At 38.6% G+C, this 17,310-nt stretch overlaps 1 protein-coding gene across 1 annotated transcript; it reads right to left on the bottom strand.

Annotated features, from left to right (window-relative positions):
* Positions 1–2,157: 2,157 nt before the first annotated feature.
* On the bottom strand, positions 2,158–4,833 carry LOC140005643 (uncharacterized). The gene is made up of 2 exons (XM_072046662.1): positions 3,456–4,833; positions 2,158–2,354 (listed from the first exon to the last, which is right to left on the bottom strand). Exons 1-2 carry the CDS (start codon positions 4,831–4,833, stop codon positions 2,158–2,160), a joined length of 1,575 nt encoding a protein of 524 aa, XP_071902763.1.
* Between the last annotated feature and the right edge of the window lie 12,477 nt (positions 4,834–17,310).

Below are 17,310 nucleotides of genomic sequence, written 5' to 3'. Positions count from 1 at the left end.
GAAATGAAGAGGAAGAGGGATGGTGCCGCTGTTTTGAGTAGGAGATTGCGTGTTGAGATGGTTAAAATTTCTATTGGTCGGATGTGCGGTGCTTGTAATGCTGTCAGAGGGATTGTTTAGTTTTGCATGGAAATGTTGTGGTTGTATGGGCATTTTAGTCTTTTCACTTTTCTTCCTAACCTCTACTTAATTCCTCAATTCTAACTTAATTCCAAAAATTATCTCCAAGTGTGATTTAACGCCTAATTATACACTAGTCATGCAAGACTTTAATTATCGAAATTTCATGCCTTGAGTATGTTTCGCATACTTGTATCATATTTATCTAAAATTCATTGATTTTGTCTTACCGTGAAAAATTTCCTTTAAACCTATAACGCTAGCAACTAATTGAAAATAGTCATTGAGTTTCAAGTAATTTATTTTTAAAGTAATAAGATTAATCGGCTCAAGTATCATTAATTTTGCATAAAGGAATTTAAGTATTCTAACATTTTATGTTAAGGCGAAAAATTTAATCTAACTCTAAAGATATTATTTTAGTTTAGCAAAACCAAGAAATTTCATAAATTAGAAAAATTATATTATTTTTCACATAAACTTGTTTTTACGTACTTAATTGCAAACAAGTAAAAGTAATGCTAGAAATTATTAAGGAATAAAAGAAATGCAAATGAAATATGCACTGGCTTATATATATATTTTCAGGGTTCTCACATCCTCCCCTCCTTACAAAGAATTTTGTCCTCAAAATTCACACTTTCTAAGGAAATAAATCAGGGTACTTTTTCTGCATTTCTTCCTCCAATTCCCAAGTTGCTTCCTCAAGTCCATGATTTCTCCATAGAATCTTTACCAGAGGAATTTTCTTATTCCTCAGCTCCTTTACTTCTCTTTCCAAAATCTTGACTGGTCCTTCTTCATACGTTAACGTCTCATCCACTTCAATTCCCTCCAGTGGCAGCACATGACTTGGGTCGGAATAATATTTCTTAAGCATGGAAACGTGAAATACATCGTGAACCTTAGCCATGCTTGCGGGTAGTTTCAGCTGATATGCTACATTCCCAACTCGCTTCAAAATTTCGAAAGGTCCGATATACCTTGGCTTTAGCTTCTTACCTCTCTTAGATACTACTCCGCCCTTCAAGGGTTTAATTTTTAGGAAAACCTTGTCTCCTACTTCGAATTCCAAATCTTTTCTCCTTGTGTCGGCGTAGCTCTTTTGTCTACTCTGAGCGGTTTGAAGCCTTTCTCTAATTAGTTTCACTTTCTCCTGGGTTTCTTCTATCCAAGATATCGCTGTTGGATCTACAATCTTCTTCTCTCCTATTTCATCCCAATGAATCGGAGATCGACACCTTCTCCCATACAAAGCTTCATAAGGTGCCATTTGAATTGAGATTTGATAGCTGTTGTTATACGCAAATTCTACTAGAGTCATATAATTACTCCATTTACCTCCAAAATCCAATATGCACGACCTCAGCAGATCCTCCAAAGTTTGAATTGTTCTTTCCGACTGCCCGTCGGTTTGGGGATGGTAAGCAGTACTAAATTTCAACTTGGTCCCCAAAGACTCCTGAAATTTCTGCCAAAAACGTGAGACAAACCTTGGGTTTCGATCAGACACGATACTTACAGGGATACCATGTAATCTTAGGATCTCTTCTGTGTACAACTTGACCAGTTTTTCCAACGAAAAGCTCATGCTTACGGGTAGGAAATGTGCAGATTTAGTGAGTCGGTCAACTATTACCCAAATTGCATCAAATCCTTTTTGACTTCTAGGCAATCTCGTTACAAAATCCATTGTTATATGTTCCCATTTCCATTCAGGGATTTCTAACGGTTGCAATAAACCAGAGGGCTTCTGATGCTCAGTTTTTACTTGTTGGCAGATCAAGCATCTCTGTACAAACTCTGCCACGTCCTTTTTCAAACCTTCCCACCAGTATAATCCCTTCACATCGTGATACATCTTGGTCACACCTGGGTGTATAGTATATTTCGATCGATGTGATTCTTCTAAAATTTCTTTTCTTATCTCTTCATCTGCCGGAATCACAATTCGATCTCGAAACCTCAATACACCTTCAAACCCTAATTTAAAATCTAGGGTTTCCCCTTTTTGCACTTTCTCCAAATTCTTCTGAATTATAGGGTCTGCTTTCTGGCCTCCTTAATACGCTCTAGTAATGGTGATTTTAACGATAAGTTTTCAAATAATATCTTCAGTTTCTCCAAGCGAGGGTTCCAACCACTTATTTCTTCTAGCATGTCCCACTCTTTAACCATTAACCCTACTACTTGGGCCTTTCTACTTAGAGCATCAGCTACCACATTAGCTTTTCCTGGGTGGTAGTTAATCGAACAGTCATAATTTTCCAGAAATTCTACCCATCGCCTTTGTCTCAAATTTAGTTCCTTCTGGGAGAACAAATACTTGAGACTCTTATGGTCCGTATAAACCTCAAAAGTCACGCCATACAAGTAATGTCTCCATTTCTTTAAGGCGAAAATCACTGCTGCTAACTCTAGGTCGTGAGTTGGGTAGTTTTGTTCGTGCGGCTTCAGTCTCCTGGAAGCGTAGGCAATCACTTTACCATTTTGCATTAAAACACATCCTACACCTTCTCCAGAAGCATCGGAGTATATGGCATAACCTTTTTCCCCATCAGGTAACACCAAAACAGGAGCGGATGTTAAACGCTTCTTTAATTCTTGAAAACTTGACTCGTACTTCTGAGTCCAAATGAACCTATTCCCTTTCTTGGTTAGCTCGGTCATGGGTCCAGCAATTTTTGAAAAATCCTTGATAAATCGCCTATAATAACCTGCTAATCCCAAGAAACTTCTAACTTCAGTTAGGGTTTCCGACTGCTTCCAATTCATAACGGCCTCAACTTTTGCCGGATCCACGGCAATTCCCTCCTTGGAAACTTTATGCCCTAGAAAAGATATTTTTTCCAACCAAAACTCGCACTTGCTGAATTTGGCATACAACTTATGCTCCCTTAATATTTGCAAGACTATCTCCAAGTGCTTAACATGTTCCTCTCGAGTCTTAGAGTATATCAAGATATCATCGATGAAAACCACTACAAACTGATCCAGATACTTCTTAAAGACTCTCTGCATTAAATCCATGAATGCCGTTGGTGCATTAGTTAAACCAAAAGGCATGACTGCGAACTCAAAATGTCCATATCTCGTACTAAAAGCAGTCTTGGGTATATCCTCCTTCTTAATCTTTAACTGGTAATACCCTTGCCTCAAGTCCAGCTTAGAGAAAACTACTGACCCTTGCAGTTGGTCGAACAAACTATCTATCAACGGTAGAGGGTATTTATTCTTAATTGTAATCTCATTTAACCCTCGGTAATCGATACATAACCTCAAGCTTCCGTCCTTTTTCTTAACAAATAGAACGGGTGCTCCCCACGGTGAATCACTTTCCTTCACAAAACCTTTCTCCAAGAGATCTTGCAGTTGGATTTTCAACTCCTTTAGCTCGGCAGGAGCCATTCGGTACGGAGTTTTAGAAATTGGAGCCGTTCCAGGCACCAAGTCAATCTTAAATTCCACTTCTCTTTCCGGCGGTAGAGTCTTTAGCTCTTCGGGAAAAACATCCGGAAATTCCCGTACCACTAGTACATCTTCTAACTTTACTTGATCATTGGGAGCATTAATCAAGAAGGCTAAGAAACCTTGAGCTCCTTTTGACAACATTTTCCTCGCCCGTATCCCTGAGATCATAGCAGATGATGCTAACCTACCCTTAACATCAAACCTCAGGGTTGCTTCTCCAGGTATACAGAATTCTACCACTTTCACTCGGCAATCAAGTTTAGCATGATACTGGCCTAGGAAATCCATTCCTATGATAACATCGTACCCTTTTATGTCCAGACTGATTAGATCCACTAGCATTTTACGCTCTCCAATCCAGAATTCACAATTCTTATAGGCTAAGCTAGCGATTATCTTCTTATTACCCATTGGTGTCCTAACTTCAAGATCGAAGGGTAATCTAACAGGTTTCACATCTATTCCAGACATAAAAGATGGATTTACGAATGAATGAGTTGCACCAGGGTCAATTAACACTTTAGCTAATCGATGAAAAATGGGGAGAGTACCTTCCACGACTTCCGAGGAATCAGGTACAGGTTGGTCATCTATAGCATACACTCTGGCAGGAACTGTCGGCCGGCTCCCTCCAGAAGTGTTTGGTCTAGCGTTCGAAGTAGTCCCTTCCTGCATTTTTGGACATCCAGAAATTTGGTACTCATTACTTCCGCACTTCAAGCACTTTCCTTGCTTCCTCCAGCAACCATCCATAGTATGGCCAGGTTTCTTGCAATATGCACAGGTCACTTGAGGAATTATTGCTCGACCTCCTTGCGAGGTATTCCTAGATTGTCCCCTTCCAATCGATCCCCCTCCAGCTCCATTATTTCTCCCCCCTGCATTCCTTGCCCCGGTTCCTCTTGCTAGAGTGCTTCGTGGTGCTCCAGGATTAGCCACTCCACTGATTCCTCGGCCCACTTTGGCCGGTAGGGCATTCCCAAAAGTCGGCTCCCGACTACTACTAGGAGCAAATCTTTTCTTGGCCTGAAAAGATTTCACTTGGGTTCTAGCTACTTCAACCCGTTGAGCTCTCTCAACAGCGTCGGCAAAAGTGTCTATTCGAACAGCGGCTAAACCTTCCTGTATTTCCACATTTAGTCCCTGCACAAACCTCCGGACACGCCTTTGCTCGGTGGCTATCAACTCAGGTGCAAAGCGGGATAGTTTCGTGAACTGGACTTCATATTCGGCGACACTCATCGCCCCTTGCTTGCATCTAATGAAATCATCCTCTCTCTTCTCTTGAATGAGAGGTGGAAGGAATTTGACATTGAACTCCCTTGTGAAGTTCGCCCACGTTCTTGGAGTATGGTTCCTATCCCAGTTAACCTTTACCAGGTTCCACTAGGAACGAGCGGCACTCTCAAACTGGAATGCGACAAAAGTCACTTGCCGCTCTTCCGTGTAGTTTAGAGTTGCGAAGATGTCGGAGATTTTCTCCCACCATCCCTCAGCTATCTCAGGTTCGGGTCCTCCGTAGAACTTAGGAGGTCCAAACTTCAAAAACCTCTCCAGTGCCCGATCCTCAGAATCGGTTGGGCCTCCTTGGCGGTGCACTGGTCCAGAGGCTTGGTGTTCAGTCAAACGTTCTAAGACGTCAGTGATACGGTTAATAGCGGTTGCCACTCGGTCTCCGGCCCCGCCCTCTTGCCCTTGGTCTCAATTGACCTCGGGTTCCCTATCACCACCCACTTCCGGGTGTTGTCTAGTGGGTCTCCCACGGCTCCTTCCTACTACTTGGCGATCCATTGTCTAATTATGCCTATCACTGAAGGGTAAGACAATTAGGCAAAATTTTATTTATATTCAATTATTAATATTCTTTATGTGATTAAAATCAACATGAAAATGGAGGAAAAGAAAATGAAACACTTATCATATATTTCCGCGGAACAGTCATACAATTAACAAGTTGGAACATTTCCAAAAGTAAGGCACATAAGTTAGCAAAAATACATACAGATAATCCCTTAAACAAAAATTAGGGATATGGTGCCTCGGAAGCAAGTCATTCACCTAGACAAATTTTGATGACTTAACTAATGTCCCATTTCTGATCCTACATATCTAGTACTATCAAGTCAACCTAACTTAACCCTCAGCAGGGCTATCAGGAGCGACGTCCTCAGCCGGATCCTCCTTCGAATTCTCCTCCGGATCCTCCTCTGGATCCTCATTCGGATCTTCCTCTGCGCCTGCCTGCTCGTTACCCTGAAGGTAACTAGTGGCCTCGTCCATTAGCATAGCGGCATCAACCCTGATGCCAGCACTCCTATCACGGATCCCCTCAGCTAGTCGGGTCACCCTAGACCTCTGTAGCTCATCTCCAAACGAGCAGCCTCCAGCATATTATACTCAGCAGTTAGCCTAATCTCCAAATCGGCTATGCAGTCGAACTGGGTATCTACCATGATATTCAGCTCCTCCACATCCTGGGTCAAGGTGTGGTTAGTGTCCCACAAGTGGCGGCACTCATCATCAAGGGATAACACCAAGGCGTTGGGATACGCGTACGTGGCTCTACACTGGCATCTAGGGTGCCTATCAGCAGGTGAGTATCGAACTCGGTCTCCTCCACCTCGAGGCCTATAGGAAATGGATCTCAGCGGCTCTACATGTCCATTAGCCGCGCTACTACCATTAACATGTCCATTACCATTCTCCATACCTGCAAAATAATCAATACTTAAAGGTTAGAACTTAAATAGCTAACTGGATCAGATATCACTTAAGGTATATCTAATGGTCTCAATTCTTATTCCTAGAGAGGATTAGGGTTTCCACATATTTAATATGTCTTTCAAATAACTTTTCAAACCTAGGCTCTGATACCACCTGTGGCGACCCCACTTTCCCCTAAGGCGAACCAAAGGGTTGGCGGGCCGCCTGCCCAACTCTCGCCAGGACTCACGCAAGCATTCTAACCCAAATCCTTTCGAAGAATAACCTAAGCTATCACAAAACAATTTTTCCGAAGAAGACCGTCACTAAAACCACATTAACTTCAGAGATAGCGGTGATTTAAAATAGCCAATCGAGACTCTTAAACGTCCCACATGCTACAATCCAAGGTATAAAGTCGTACCAATCCGGATAGATAATTACATACATCACTAATACAAACTTACAAGCCAAACGCTCGAATTAGGGTTTACACATTTTTCAGCTTCAAATGACAATCCAAAATAAAAGTACATTATCCAAATTAACGCATTACAGCCCACAAAATAAGTCATAGCATTCAAATGCATTTCAAAAGGAAAACATGAGTAAGTTTCAAAACTTTCAATTTCCAGCACCTGTTAAGGAAAACAAGTAAACGTGGAGTGAGTTAAAACTCAGTGGTGCCCCAAAGCATGCAATCACATAAGGCAAGTAACGAGTATGAAATTCAATAATTAAGAAAACGTATAACAGCACAAAGTAGGATACAGGGGCTCTCAGGAGCCAAATTCCTCGCTTGATCGGAAACCACCGTAGTTGACCCTCCGTCAACTCTCACTACTTATGATCCATGTAGAGTATCTCATTTTGTTTCCTAACCCGTCACCGTTCATACCCCTGTCCCGGGCCCGCACATCAACTAAGGGAGCAGTATACTCGAGATATACCCTCAGGAAATTAGGAGCAGTATACTTGCGTATACCCTCAGAACTTTGGTCGAGAGATTCACCCAGCGACGTCACAACACATGGATTCACTAAAACATTTCACGCAAATCACCACTCGAACGGCTAGTGTGATAAAGTACACATTGCTCGCTTCGATGGATCAGAAACCATTTTTGCAATTACCACATATCAAGTCAAGGAAGCACTTTATTCAAGTAGGCATAGAACAAGCAGGGACACTCACCAAGAGTGAAGTTCAGATGTCAAATTGGGAATCGAATTCCACGTCCTCGCAATATCCTAGAATACCAAATTTTGAAATTATAAGTTTCTATTCAGTTTTTAAACTTATGCACATCGAGGTTTATCTAATATATTACTAGTTTACCTTCCCATAGTAATTTCAAGAGTCCACTTAGGTTGAAACTTGACAAAAGTAGTAGAAATATTTCTTATAGTTTTCCTTGAGATACTTATCCTTATAAAAGGATAACTAGTATTATTTTCTTGAAATAAATCGACAAACCACTTAATATCAAAGTTAGAAAAATACTTTGAAAATTTCTTTAAAGCTACGGTTCTTGCAAAAGTTATCACTAAAAACTATTTTACCTAAAATAAAGTTTCTTGCCGAGCAAGTTTCTACGTTTTTAATTAAAGTTATTAAAACTCTTATTTTGGAACTTTTCCTACCGACAACTATCCAAGGGTAAATCTTAAAGAAAGAAAAGGAATTAAAATAAGACTTAGGGTTTTCAAACTAGTGAAATCATTTTCTAAAAGTAATAAGGCTAGTTTACGCTTAAAGGAGAAATATCGAGTTGGCAAGGTTTAGAAAATTCCTACACGAAATTTCTAACTTTAACCTTCAGTGCTAAGTTCTATCGTACCATACTAGAGTGAAGATATATTTAAATAGCTTGCTTAAAAACTTCTCAAGTTCACAGGACCAAAATGGATTCCTTACGATTCCGATTTACAAGCACATAATATTTAAGATTTGTCAATATAACCAACTCACATTTCAAATAGAAATCTCACTAGGGTTTCGTCAATCATTAGCCCTAGGTTTCAACAGATTCAATTCTGATCAAGAATAAAACGAATGACCAAGGTTTCGTCAATCATTAGCACTTGGTTTTGGCAAGCTCATATCACATCTTAACTAAAACAAAATGAAGGTAAGGCCTCCAAGAAATTCCAGCAATTAAAGTTCATCATCCTTTAATATTTATAAAACCATTCAAATGGTCAAGGGCTTCATCAATCATTAGCCCTTGACAACCATCAATCACTTCCAACCACAATTCAATCAGGAATTCAAATCACAATTAAGCTAAATGTTCGATCCAAGTCAAAATTCAGTTTCATGAAGAAACAGGACATTCAAGCAGGTCAGCCTACTTTGAGGAGTCACGGACAGCAGTACATATGGAGGAAAAATATGAAATTTCTACAGAACAAAGGCCCGTGATTCTAATTTCAAATGCCACTGACGGCACCTTAAACGGATTTTCCTACACCAAGATATAAGCATTTTACTGAGACTGGTCAGAAAAATCCGAAAATCTGAAATCTCATTTTTCACTTGTGAAAAACTCCTTTGTTAACACTAACTTGACATGCAGAGGATGGTTGTTAAGTTACAGAGTGTATTGTGCAATAATACGAAATTTTCAGCCCAAAACAACATTTTTAGAACTAAAATTCGCCACAAGAAATCTGGAAAATTCCTTTACTATCTCTATCAACTTGCTTGAGAATTTTCTAGGTCTACACTTCAACATTTTTGATCAATTCAAACCACAATTCAAATGTTTCACATCAACATATCTTATAGAACTTTAAAACTACATATTCCAGGCATTTCCAACCATTATGCTTCAAAGAAAAATTTCAAAACCAAGCTGAGATTCCAACTCAACCTTCGGCTATCACAAAAGAAATTCTAGCCTTTATATACCAACATTTTTGGTTCAATCTTTCAATATATCAAATATTTCATCGCTAAACAACTTACACCACTTAAAATTTACATCTCTTATGTATTTCTAAACCATTATAATTCAAGGGAAAAATAAAATAAAATTTCAGAAACCAATTAAAATTTCCAAAGTCAAACTGAAAATTCTGGTTCATACCTCTCGGCTATCAATATTTTTTTTTCCAGCACTTAGGGTTTTATAAATCCAACTTTTCCTTGGCTAAAACATGGTTTTAGATTCTCAAATTCGTCCTGTGAACCTTTGGCTAGCTAATTAACATTTCTGGTTCAAAATCGAATTCGAATAACAACTTCAAACATCCCAAAAATCCAGAAATCTGTCCAGCTAGTCACGGATGAACATGCATGAAGAAATTTTCTGTTTTCATTTTATTTTCTTGGTTAGCCGAGCTACTTAGCCTCATGCAAGACTTAATTACCTTATTATTAGTGAGGTAATCACATTCACCAGTTTAAATTGTTACCAAATAAACATATTAGTGCTGCCTTTTCATTTCAGTTACTCGGCAGTCCATTTCCTTCCAAATCAAGGTTTCTTATGCTTCTAATTTAATCATCCAATACACACAAATCAACATGCAAAGCCACCTAAAGGATTTACTTATCATATCCAGCTCAGAACAGGTTCGGACAGCAGCTATAAACATCCACAAATCCAGAAATTCCTACAACTATTCTCGGATGATCTTGCATGCAGCAAGTTTTCTTGTTCATCTTTATTTTTCTGAGTTAAACCCGTTAATTAGCTACATGCAGAGCTTAATCATCTTGAAATTTACTAGTTAGTCATGGTTAGAGGCTCAAAACAGCAAAATTAACCCAAATGAAGTGGCATTATTCCAGTCAGATCCTCGGCAGAAACTTTTACTTCCAAAACAGATTTTTCCACAACTTTGATTTTATCATCCGACTGCAGAAACAACACATGCAAGCCCTGATACAGCTTCATCTACCAGCAATTAGCTATTCTAAGACTCGAATTTACCTCACCTAGGAACTCAGCTCACGCACAAGGAAGCGATGAAGTTTTTCTCTCTCGGCTTGCGCACAATATTTGGTCCTGGTTTTTGGTTTGCAGCTGGAATGGTGTTGTGGTGAAGATGGTTGCAGCTGGTGGAGGTTGAAAAGAAAACGGAGGAGACTCACGCACAACCTCTCCCTTTCTTCCTTCAACTAACGGCCAGAACCAGAAAATTTGTTTTGCAGCTCGCGGATTTCCCTCTCTCGTTCTCTCTCCCTTGGTCGACGATAGCAAGGCAGAGTAGGAGTGCAGTGGTGGTTTGGGATATGAAATGAAGAGGAAGAGGGATGGTGCCGCTGTTTTGAGTAGGAGATTGCGTGTTGAGATGGTTAAAATTTCTATTGGTCGGATGTGCGGTGCTTGTAATGCTGTCAGAGGGATTGTTTGGTTTTGCATGGAAATGTTGTGGTTGTATGGGCATTTTAGTCTTTTCACTTTTCTTCCTAACCTCTACTTAATTCCTCAATTCTAACTTAATTCCAAAAATTATCCCCAAGTGTGATTTGAACGCCTAATTATACACTAGTCATGCAAGACTTTAATTATCGAAATTTCATGTCTTGAGTATGTTTCGCATACTTGTATCATATTTATCTAAAATTCATTGATTTTGTCTTACCGTGAAAAATTTCCTTTAAACCTATAACGCTAGCAACTAATTGAAAATAGTCATGGAGTTTCAAGTAATTTATTTTTAAAGTAATAAGATTAATCGGCTCAAGTATCATTAATTTTGCATAAAGGAATTTAAGTATTCTAACATTTTATGTTAAGGCGAAAAATTTAATCTAACTCTAAAGATACTACTTTAGTTTAGCAAAACCAAGAAATTTCATAAATTAGAAAAATTATATTATTTTTCACATAAACCTGTTTTTACGTACTTAATTGCAAACAAGTAAAAGTAATGCTAGAAATTATTAAGGAATAAAAGAAATGCAAATGAAATATGCACTGGCTTATATATATATATTCAGGGTTCTCACAGTATTCTGATTTTCGACCTTAACCCCAACCAGAAAAAGGTAAAAAGAAGATTCTATTTTGATCAGCGTTGGGCCAGGAATGAAGAAACCAAAGGGGTGATAGAAAGAGCTTGGGGTTCAGAACATAAAGGATCAAGGATGTATAAGGTAACAAAAAAGATAAAGGAGTGTAGAATGGCTTTACTAACATGGAAAAGGAATAATAACATGAACTCAGGGAGAAGGATCCAGGTGATGAAGGAGAGAATTCAGGAGCTAAAGGATAGCAACATCTTAGGAAAAAAGGGCCAGTTGGTGGAATTGAAGTTGCAACTGAGTAAGGCATATCGAGAGGAGGAATTATACTGGAGCCAAAAAGCAAGGACAAGGTGGTTACAGGAAGGAGACAAAACACGGCTTTTTTCCATGCGAGTGTAATGAATGCAAGGAAACAAAGGCAAATCACATGTCTGCAAAAGGATAATGGACAATGGCGCAAGAATGAGCAAGAAGTGAATGAGGAAATTTGTGGATATTATAAACAGCTACTCACTGCTGGAGAAGCTGATCAAATAGAGGAAACACTACAGGGAGTTCCCAATACTATAACACGACAGATGAACAAACACCTGATTCGACCTGTGGGTGAACAAGAGATACATAAGGCATTGATTTCCATGCATCCAAACAAATCACCTGGGATAGATGGTATGTCTCCTCTTTTTTCCCAAAAATACTGGAATATTGTTAGACTAGATGTGGTGAATGCAGTCACTAGTTTCTTCCACTCTGATAACATGCTTAAGGTTGTCAATGAAACTTTGATTACTTTGATCCCTAAGGTGGAACATCCCATCAATTTGACTCAGTACAGACCTATTAGCTTGTGTAACACCTTATACAAAATCATCTCAAAAGTGTTTGCTAATAGACTTAAAGTTGTCCTGAACAAATGTATTAGTCAGTCGCAGTCAGCTTTTGTGCTTGGTAGACAAATAGTGGATAATGTTATCATTGCTCATGAAGTGATGCATTTTTTGAAAAATAAAAAAAAAGGTAAGACAGGTTTCATGGCTATTAAACTTGACATGTCTAAAGCGTACGATAGAGTGGAATGGAAATTCATAGGAAGAATGATGATGCATATGGGTTTCTGTCCTATCTTTGTTAGGTGGATCATGGCTTGCATTTCTTCAGTGTCTTATTCCTTCAATCTTAATGGAGCTAAGGTGGGCTATATTAAATCGAGTAGAGGCTTGAGACAAGGAGATCCCTTCTCCCCTTACCTCTTCTTAATCTGTGCTGAAAGTTTGTCCCATTTGATACACACAAAGGTTGAAAATAAGCTGATCACAGGAGTTAAAGTAAGCAAGAATAGTCCGCAAATATCACATTTATTTTTTGCAGACGATTCTCTGATATGCTGCAAGGCAACAATCCAGGAGGTTAAGCAAGTGAAAGAGATGTTACAAAGATATTCGATGGCTTCAGGACAGCTAGTGAATTTTGAGAAATCTACTGTGTACTATAGCAGGAACATCCCAAGGACAAGAAGAGCAGATATCTGTCAGGAGTTGGGGAAATTAAAGGAGGCAACAAATGAAAAATATCTGGGGCTACCAATGGCAATAGGAAGGGCAAAGAACCAAGTGTTTGGGTACATTAAAAGTGCAGTCATCAAAAAGTTAAAAGGTTGTACAAACAAAATGTTGAGTATGGCAGGAAAAAAAGTGCTCATCAAGTCGGTGATACTTGCGATGCCCAACTACGCAATGGCCTGCTTCAAACTGCCTAAAGGACTGTGTGATGACATTTGCAAGAGTATTGCAAATTTCTGGTGGGGAAATACTGAGCAGGAAAAGAAACTCCACTGAATTAGCTGGACGAAGCTTGCTGAAGTGAAAGGAAATGGGGGGATGGGATTCAGGGATTTGGAAGCTTTTAACAAAGCTTTACTTGCTAAGCAACTTTGGAGAATCATTTGCTTCCCAAATTTGCTTATGAGTAAAGTGCTAAGAAGCAAGTACCTAAAAGATCTTCAATCCCTGGATAAGCATCCTCCAACCTCAGCCGCTTGGTCATGGAAAAGCACATAGTGCATGGAGTTTGTTGGAAGATGGACTATGGAAGAGAATAGGGGATGGAACACATGTGAGTATTTGGAAGGACAAATGGGTGCTGGGGTTCGAGACAGGAAGGCCTGCAACAATATGCCCCCCAAATTGCCAACTTCAAACAGTTAGCCAGTTAATACGAGAAGGAAGATGGAATATAGAAATAATGCAGAATGTCTTCAACCAAGGAGATAGAGAGCGAATAGCAAGCATGCCTCTTAGCATGTTCAAACGTTCTGATAGATTTTTTTGGAAGTTTGCAAAATCTGGAACTTATACAGTCAAGTCAGGCTATGTAAAGGCAGTGCAGGCTAGCAAAATAATCAAAAGAAGTCAGAAGCTGGAAGGGGAGACGAGTTGGGAGATGAGGAAGCATACTGTCTGGAAACAACTTTGGAATTTGAATCTTAAGCACAAAATCAAATACTTCATCTGGAAGTGTTTACAGAAGGGAGTTGCGGTGAAAGAAGCCATCTACAAAAGGACTGGAAGAGGGGATATGATATGTCCAGTCTGTGGGGATGAAGTAGAAACAGCTGAACATATGATTTTCACTTGTCCAAGAGCCCAATTTGTGTGGAAATTAGCAGCAGTCAGATGGGAGGGGCTGAGAGAATTAGAAGGTAATCTGTGGAGATGGTGGGAGGCGGTTGCTCAGACAGGATCAAAGGAATATGGGACAGAGCATATAAGCCTAACAGCAAACATCATATGGAATATTTGGAAAGCAAGAAATAAGGTGGTTTTTGAACAAAAAAGGAGTGATGCACAGGAGATAATGCTAAGAGCACAACAAAAATGGCAGGAGTATGATGAGGTGGGGCAGCAGGAGGAGACGAACAAACAGAATGCAAGAGCTGCGTGCCAGGAGGAACAAGGGAAGGTACCATTGGTAGAAGGAGTTATTAGAATCAGTACAGATGCAGCTATTAGTGCAAGTATGATAAGAACAGGGAAATGAATTGTGGCAAGGCATTGGACAGGTGAGATTATTAGAGCAAGGGGAGTAGTAGAACAAAAGAAAGGTGAAGCTCTAATGGAAGAAACACTAACCATTAGATTAGCTCTCCAAATGGCACGTGATGCAAGCTAGAGGAAGATAGCCATCTTCTTAGACTGTAAAACGGCTACAGATTATATTAATGGCAACAATGTACAAGATGGCAATATAGCAACTATTTTGGAAGACATTGCGAATCTAACTCAAGTTTTTTACTACTGCACCATATCTTGGGTGCCTAGATCCTTTAATACAGCAAGTCATAGGCTAGCAAGTTTTGCTTCAAAGCTAGTTAATGACATATATTGGGTAAGTCACTTCCCAAGTTGGTTGAAAGAGGCAAATAGATTAGATGAAAGGGCTGATGCTCATTTTGTAAGTAATCCTTGTAGGATTAAGTGTTAATATCTATAAAGTTGTTATCGTTTGTGGAAAAAAAAAAGTAGTGCTTAGATTCTGTTTTTTCAGTGCCCCAGCTTATAAATTTGTTTGACTTGACAACCATTGAGTTGGCTATAAACAAGCTCTTTTTTTTTCCCTTTGTTGATTTTTTGGGGCATAAACTAAGAAACAACACCTTAGTGTTGCAAAAAAAGTTTATATGAGACTTGTATTGAAGGTAGAAAATGAGCTTATATTCTACATTCATCAACTCACTATTTATAGTGATTACATGAAACAAACTAGTAAAATATCCAACTAACAATTATCCTAAAAATCTCAACAAAATATAATCTTCTACTACTAACAAATCTTAGTTAATATATTTGTTAACAAACCAACATGATCTTTGGTTAACAAATATCCTTATTTTCTAATAACTAAATTATTTTGATATCAAACCCAATCTGATAAAATCTGTAGGAAAAGTTGGCATATCTCAACACTCCTCCTTGCCACTTTTGTTGCAGATTTTCAATTGCCTTCTCAAATCTTTGAACCTTGTTTTGGACAAGGCTTTCATAAAAATGTCTGCAATCTGGCCATCAGTCTTGCAATGTTTCTTGAGTCAAACTTCAAAATCAATACCAAATTTTTCGATGTATTCAAATGACTTCTTTGCAACTTAAAAGTGGAACTCCCATACGTAATAGATGAACCTGAAAAAGAAATTCACAATACAAAAAATGATTGCTATGAGAGACATAAAACAATCCTTCAAATTTTTGTATGGCCTTTTATCAGCTATGTCACCACCATCATTCTTGGGTAGCATTTCCTGAATTTTTACAATGTAACCTCCTTCAATTGCCTCATCAGTGATCTCCACCTGAATTTTAGCAACATCTGAATTTTTTGGTTCACCATACTGCATCTTAGAATTGTCAATTTCTGACAAATTCAAAGCAAAATTTTTGCCTCTCATTTTCACTGAGAAAAGCTCATTCCCAACTGGATCATGTATAACACAGGTCCTGTTTTTGAAGATGACAGAATAATTTTCTCCAATAACTGTCCAACACTTAATAGATTTTGATTATTTCAGGTACATACAAAACATCAGAAATAATTTTGGTACCTAAACCATAATCAATTGCAACACTACCTTTGCCTTTCACCTCAATATAATCTCCATTTCCAATTCTGACTTTGGAGATTTACGATTTATCAAGTTTTCTAAATATAGATTCATCATATGCCATGTGATGAGTGCAACCACTGTCTATTAGCCAAGTTTCAATACTGGAATTATTGCTTGCAAAACAAGTGGCCATGAAAAGTTACTCCTCATCTTGTTCATCAACCATCTGAGCGTGATATTCTCTTTTTCCTTTATTTTTGCAAACTCTCTCCATATGTCCCATTTGCTTACGAAATCTACATTGAATGTTAGGTCTAAACCAACAATATATTGAAAGATGTGGGATTTTCTTACAGTGTGGACACGGAGGATTTCTGCCATTTTTCTTCTCATCTTTGCTATTTTTTCTTGATAATTTCTTTCACCTTGTCGAATTTGATCCTTGTTTATTGCTTGAAAAGCACTTTCAATGACTTCTTCAGTTCTTATGATTCGTCTTTGTTCTGTACCTCTAAACCATTGATCAATTCTGGCAAGGTCATCCGAGAGAGATCTCTTGAATCTCCAAGAGAGGAAATCTTGGCTTCAAACCTTTCTGGTAAACTCACCAAGACTTTTTTCACAACTCTACTATCCGGAAGTTGTTCTCCAATCAATCTGATTTTGTTCACAACATTTAAGAGTCTGTCAGAATACTCTTTAACGTTTTCTTTGTCTTTCATCCTAAGGAGTTCAAATTCTTTCCTAAGGTTCAAAACTTGCATCTGTCTTATTCTGTCATTACCTTGAAAAGTCACTTTGAGAGCATCCCAAGCTTCCTTTGCAGTTTCACAAATCATAATTTTTGTGAATACTGCATCGGAAACTGCTGAATGAATGCAAGTCATGGCTTTTGATCTCCTTTGGACTGCATCTCTATGGACTCTCATCTCTGCAATAGTTGGATCTTCCGGCAATTCAGGAACAGGATCTGTCTCTACCATATCCCAAAGATCATTAGCATCCAAATAGGACTTCATTTTGACAGCCCAGATTTGGTAATTTTCACCAGTGAAACTTGGAGATTGGACAAGAAGTTGTTTCCTGGCATTTTGATGTTGAAGGCTTAAGTGTGAAAAAGGAATTCTCACCAGATTCACTCACTCTCAAAGAAACAGACCCTTAAGATTTAGGCTCTTGATACCACTTTGTTGGTTTTTTAGGGCATAAATTAAGAAACAACACCTTAGTATTGCAAAAAAAGCTTATAAGAGACTTGTATTGAAGGTAGAAAATGAGTTTATATTCTACATTCATCAACTCACTATTTATAGTGATTACATGAAACAAACTAGCAAAATATCCAACTAACAATTATTCTAAAAATCTCAACAAAATATAATCTTCTACTACTAGCAAATCTTAGCTAATATATTTGTTAACAAACCAACATGATCTTT

This window comes from Coffea arabica, chromosome 4e, assembly GCF_036785885.1.
Source record: "Coffea arabica cultivar ET-39 chromosome 4e, Coffea Arabica ET-39 HiFi, whole genome shotgun sequence".
NCBI lineage: Eukaryota > Viridiplantae > Streptophyta > Magnoliopsida > Gentianales > Rubiaceae > Coffea > Coffea arabica.
Note: the sequence above shows the minus strand (reverse complement) of the source record. Positions and strands in the feature narration are given on the sequence as shown.